The following is a 5,536-nucleotide window of genomic DNA, read 5'->3' on the forward strand; positions in this document are numbered from 1 at the left end:
CTAAACGGTTAGAGATATTGTAAAAGTTTGACTATAAGAACAAGAACACCCAAAATAAGCATCATTCAATAGGATGAGGAAAGTCGTGTGATGTTCACACCAGATTTGTGTGTCTGTCTGTCTGTAAACAAAATATCTCGAGAATGGTAAGAGCTAGAGACTTGAAATTTGGTATGTAGATGTCAAATGTGACAAGGATGCGACACGAAACTTTTGGTTAAGATCGGTGCAACGGTTGGCGGCATTTTACCGCTTTTTGGCGGTTTTCGGTGTAATTTAACAATATCTCGGGAACGGTATATAAGCTAGAGACTTGAAATTTGGTATGTAGTTCATAAATGTGACAAGGATGCAACACAAAACGTTGGGTTGAGATGGTTGCTGCGCTTTGAAATTTGGTATGTGGTTCACTAATGTGACAAGGATGCAACACAAAACGTTTGTTTGAGATGGTTGCTGCGCTTGGCGGTATTTTTACCGCTTTTGGACAGATTTCGACCGTTTTTTGGCGGTTTTCAGCTATAGCGACAAAACGGTTAGAGATATTGTAAAAGTTAGGGTAAAAGAACACTCAAATAAGCATCATTCAATAGGATAAGGAAAGTCGTGTGATGTTCACACCAGATTTTTTCAAAGTATTAAATAAGACATGTAACTATTTTATTTTTTTTTTATTTTTATACATATTGTACAGTGTGTTCAGCTGTTCAGGTTTCACAAGTTGTGTCAGTGTACCTACATAATTGATAATGATTTGTTTCAGGTCTACTAACAAACTCAAAAGCATAGGCAAGGTTTGGTTGGGTCCAAAGTTGGCTGTTGTCGTTATGGATCCTGACCTCACACATGAACTACTCCGAGACAATCTGCAAAAAGCCGAATTCTATAATTTCCTCGACGAGTACACCAAGGATGGCATACTTCGTGAGAATCTCATTCCAAAATGGGCTCATCGGAGAAAGATCATTGGATCCTCTGCTTTCAAACTTTCCGCGCTGAAATCTTACGTTGAAATCTTACGTTGAAATCTTTTTCCAAGAATCGAGCATCTTAGCGAACAAACTAGCGCCTCTTGCGAAAACGCATCAGGCATTTGATCCAGTAAACTTTATGAGTTTGGCCAGTCTAAGCATGATTATAAGAGCAGCATGTGGAGTGGATTTTAAAATACAGCAAAGGCATCATGAAGAGCATCCCTTTATAACTGGAGTCGAGAAAGCATTTGAGGTAAATTGTTATTATTAGTATGTAGAGGGAACTGTAATGTCGGCCCCTCACGATCTACATAAATATATCAGTTTTTCCGATTTCTCTTAGTTTCCGAGATATTCACCATTTTGTTTTGAGACTGACCGTCTAACTGCTTACCCTTTTTCAGATCTTCATGTTGCGGATTGCTAAGCCTTGGTTAGGAGTAGGCATCATTTTCTCACTCTTCGGTTACAAGAAACAACTTGATCAAGCTTGCAAGACAACGCGAGCTTTTACGGAAAATATCATCGACAAAATCAAGACAAAAATAGTCCAAGAAAACTCGGCAGTAGAATATTCTATCGAGGGACAACCGAAAATAATGGAATGGAATATGTTCGGAGATTTGATCAAAGGACAACCGAAAATCACACAAGATCAAAGAAAAACCCTTGATAACGCAAGTTTGGTGCCATTGCACGAAGTTCTCGACCTTTCTAAAGAAACCTTTGTTGAAATTCTCGTCAGAGACCATTTAACAAACACACATCAAGAACAAAGAATCACTCATAGTGAACTGATAGATGAAGTTCTGACAGTTGTATCTGCGGGTTACGATACCACGAAAACAACAAACTCGTTGAATCTGATCATGCTCGCCCTTCATCCAAAAATTCAACAAGAGGTAAGTGTCCAACTTGTGTGACCTAGTTGTTAAGAGCCCTAGCTCTCAACTCGGAGATGCTGGGTTCAAATCCCGGCCGGGGTGGAAATTTTTTAACGAAACTTTTCCTTTCTCGGATGGGTATAGATATAAAGCATTTCGAAAAAACCGTTTTCATTTACATAACAGGATCATGAATTTTGTTTCATCCTAATTTTCTCTCCATCTCTTCCCAGGTCTACGATGAGATCGTCCAAGTTCTCGGAGACGATCCCGGACCGTCCCGACCTACGATCAAATCCAAGAGCTACACCTTCTTACTCGAGTATCAAAGAAACGTTAAGGACTATACCCTGCCGCACCCATCATAGAAGACATGTAACCAGCGAAATAACAAGCAGATTAAATAACAATACCCATTGGTAAGACCTAAGCGAAAATATAATAGAAGGTAGAGAGTCTTTGTCAGCTTGTAGCTCGGGACGGTATGTGGACAAATGTGGTCACTCTACGCACCTTAGCGTAGCGAAGACAGATAAGTCGAGCGTATTCAGCGTATAGTCTCGAATACCGGGTAAACCTAAATATGATAGAGAGTGCCAAGTGTGTGTTATCCTACCACTTGCGTCGTAGCGTCGACAATTACGCTTTCAATGAGAGTCGTCTCACGAGTCTCCGTGTCGCGTACTCTTACTCGGGAGGAGACGCGGTTCGGTTATGTGTGACCGGCTATAACTCCGTGCTTTTACCCTATTTTTCAGGGGCGACGGTCGCCGCATTCATTTACCAAATCCACCGTGATCCGCGCCACTGGTCAAACCCTCACTGTTTTGATCCCGACCGATTTTCTACCTTCCGAAATCTCCCGAAGAAATCCAGAACGCCTATCTTCCCATTCAGTAGCGGCCCGCGGAAAACTGTGTGGGGAGCAAGTACGGGATGTTGCAGAATGAAGACCACCCTGTCTACGCTACTGAGAAGATACAGGGTGTTCCGGGGAGATAAGTGTCGGATCAGTGGGAAGGATGTGCGGTTTGAGTTTTGGGATGACTTTGCGCTTTACTCGCTGGCAATGATATTCGACTTGAACCAAGAAGGGGCTCATACAATTGAAATAGAGTTGCTGAATACGAAGTTTAACTTATAATTTAGATGAACGAATATACTTATTAATTATATTATATCTATATTATACTATAACCTATAAGTCGTTTTTGCAGTTTTCGCTTGAAATTCCTCAATTGCTGTTGAGTTTGTTTATACTGATCTTGAACACAGAAAGATACTAAATATGTTATTCTTTTTTAAATGCATGTCTATTATTATTTAACCATTATTATCGTTATTATTGTAACTTTAAATGTCTTTTTTGAATGAAATTTATTACGCAATTTATACTGAATCTCCATTCACTTGAATTTATGATATTTTATCTGATTCCTCCTTCACCACCACCTAATACTAATCCTTCTTCTTTTTTTTTTTTTTTTTTTTTTTCATTTTCTTCTTCCAATCATCTCCTTCTAACATACTTTATTCACCTCCTACGTTTTTTTTTCTTCCTCTTCTCTTCCCCCTCTTCTTTCAATCTGTCTTCTTCTCTCCCTTCTCCCACTTTCCTTGTATCAATTTGAACGAGTGTGTATGTATTCTTTTCCTTCTTCTCTTTTTTTCACTTCTTCTTTCTACATTTATTTTTCTCTCTTCTCCTCTCTCTCCCTCCTGTTCCCATTCTCTTCCATCTTCGTTTTCAACAATATGTTTTGATTAGTTCTCAGAGGTTGTTTGCTCTTCTTTCTCTCTCTCCCTCTCTTTCGCTCTCTTATTTGACAATGACAGAGCATTTGATAGAGTGCGCAAGATTTCGATATTGAAAGTTAACATTACAGTTGACTTTGGTGGGTTTATATTTGTCTGCAAGTACCACTCTAGGCGATCTGCCTCGGTGGCGTAGCGATTAAAACGCTCGCCCGGATAGGGGGAGGTCGTGGGTTCGGTTCTCCCCCAAGGCGGAGGATTTTTCCCCTAAATATTTTGTTAACAACTCACTTGGAAATCAAAAACTTTCAAATTTGAATGTGTTTTATGTTTTAAGGCCCGTTCTCACTTGCCGTTCGGAAAAAATCGTGTCCTGTGTAGTGGGAACACCAATTTTTTTTAATTACATTATGTATAGGGCATTCGGAAAAAATCGGATGAAACTCACAAGCGGGAACGAGCCTCAACTTCTAAAATAAATTTCATTTTAAAAGTACAATAACCTCATTTTGGAGAAAGAAAATCATGGGGCATATTAGGCAGTTTTGTTTCTCATGCGCCCATGTTTTTTCGCTAAACATAAAACAAACCCTTCGCAAAAAAGACTTACTCACTTTTCACTTAGTTCAGTAACATATTTCCGCTAATCAATGTTCGTCCTCTTTCTAAAACTAACCTCCTCGTTCCTCATAATTGTTTCGTGCCTCACAATCCAAAATTAGTCCCTACCATTACTTACCACCTTCTACTTTCCCTAATTACCTCATTCTAGTCATCCATAACATATATTTACGATACTACATTAATTCGACACAGTAGAGAAGAGAAGAAGAACACAATCTAAATAAAAATCAAAATGAGGCATTTAATATCATTAACTTCCCGTACTAGTAAATCAACCATTGATGTTCATCTATCTCACGTACTAAAAGTTCTCTGCACCTGTATCACCTACGTAATAAGCTGCATAATACATAAAATAGACCGACACATTCCATGTCAAATAGGGTAGTGGACTCAATGATCGGACCAAGGTAAAAAATGTGATAGGGTAAGTGTATCTATTGTTGGACCATGTAACAAGTGTGAGCTAGGGTAAGTGGGCCTCAAATTGTCGGACCCCTGTAAACGAAAACGTGCCAGGGTAGGTGTAAAATTGTCCGGACACTGTAACAAGTGTGCTAAGGCTAAGTAGGCTACAATGTCCTGGACACCTGTAAAAAACACGTGCTAGGGTAAAGGTGTACTGCAAATTGCGGACCCTGTAAAAAAACGTGCTAGGGTAGGTGTAGCCAATTTTTGGACAATGTAGATAAATGTCACTAGTAATATTCGAACTCCGATAAATCGGGGCTCGACATTTAATTAAAGGCATTCGAACAACCTAATTCAGAGGAAGTACCCAAAATTTAGGTTCGTCCCACCTTAAACTTGTGGCACCCCTGTCCCCTTCAGGGTAGTGTTATCCCGATGGGCCGACCCCAATCTGGGCATGAGAACAATCGCGTGCTGACTTTTTTTCTGGCCCACCAATGTTCCGCCACTTACCCCTCCAGAACCAAGTTGACAGGGCAGGTTCAATCTTTTTTTGTCAGAATGGTCTGACGGCAGGCCTATTTGAGGTCAACCGTCACCGAATAGGAGGGGAAACCCAATTCACGAGAAGACCTCCTAGGCAGGTATTCCGTTAAGGCCCCGTCTGAACAGACCGCTTTTATGAAAGCAGTAAGCATCTAATTATGTAGAATAAAGCAACACGTTTAACATAAACATAGTCTTGTACCTTCTCTCCTCTTCTCTCTCCTCTCGTCTCTCAACTCTCAATACATCTCTCTCTCTCCACACACACTATAATTTTATATATATATATCTTCTCTCCTCCCTCCACTCTCTCTCTTTCTAACCTCTCTCTCCTATCCTAAA

The 5,536-nt window shown here is 40.0% G+C and overlaps 1 protein-coding gene across 1 annotated transcript; it reads left to right on the forward strand.

The window, feature by feature from the left end:
* The first annotated feature begins 1,012 nt into the window (after positions 1-1,012).
* Positions 1,013-2,226, forward strand: LOC103514626 (cytochrome P450 4d8-like). The gene is made up of 3 exons (XM_008479525.2): positions 1,013-1,227; positions 1,379-1,876; positions 2,092-2,226. The coding sequence occupies exons 1-3, from the start codon at positions 1,111-1,113 to the stop codon at positions 2,224-2,226; spliced, it is 750 nt and encodes a 249-aa protein (XP_008477747.1). The 5' UTR covers positions 1,013-1,110.
* Positions 2,227-5,536: the final 3,310 nt, after the last annotated feature.

This window comes from Diaphorina citri, unplaced genomic scaffold (genome assembly GCF_000475195.1).
Source record: "Diaphorina citri unplaced genomic scaffold, Diaci psyllid genome assembly version 1.1 scaffold1186, whole genome shotgun sequence".
NCBI lineage: Eukaryota > Metazoa > Arthropoda > Insecta > Hemiptera > Psyllidae > Diaphorina > Diaphorina citri.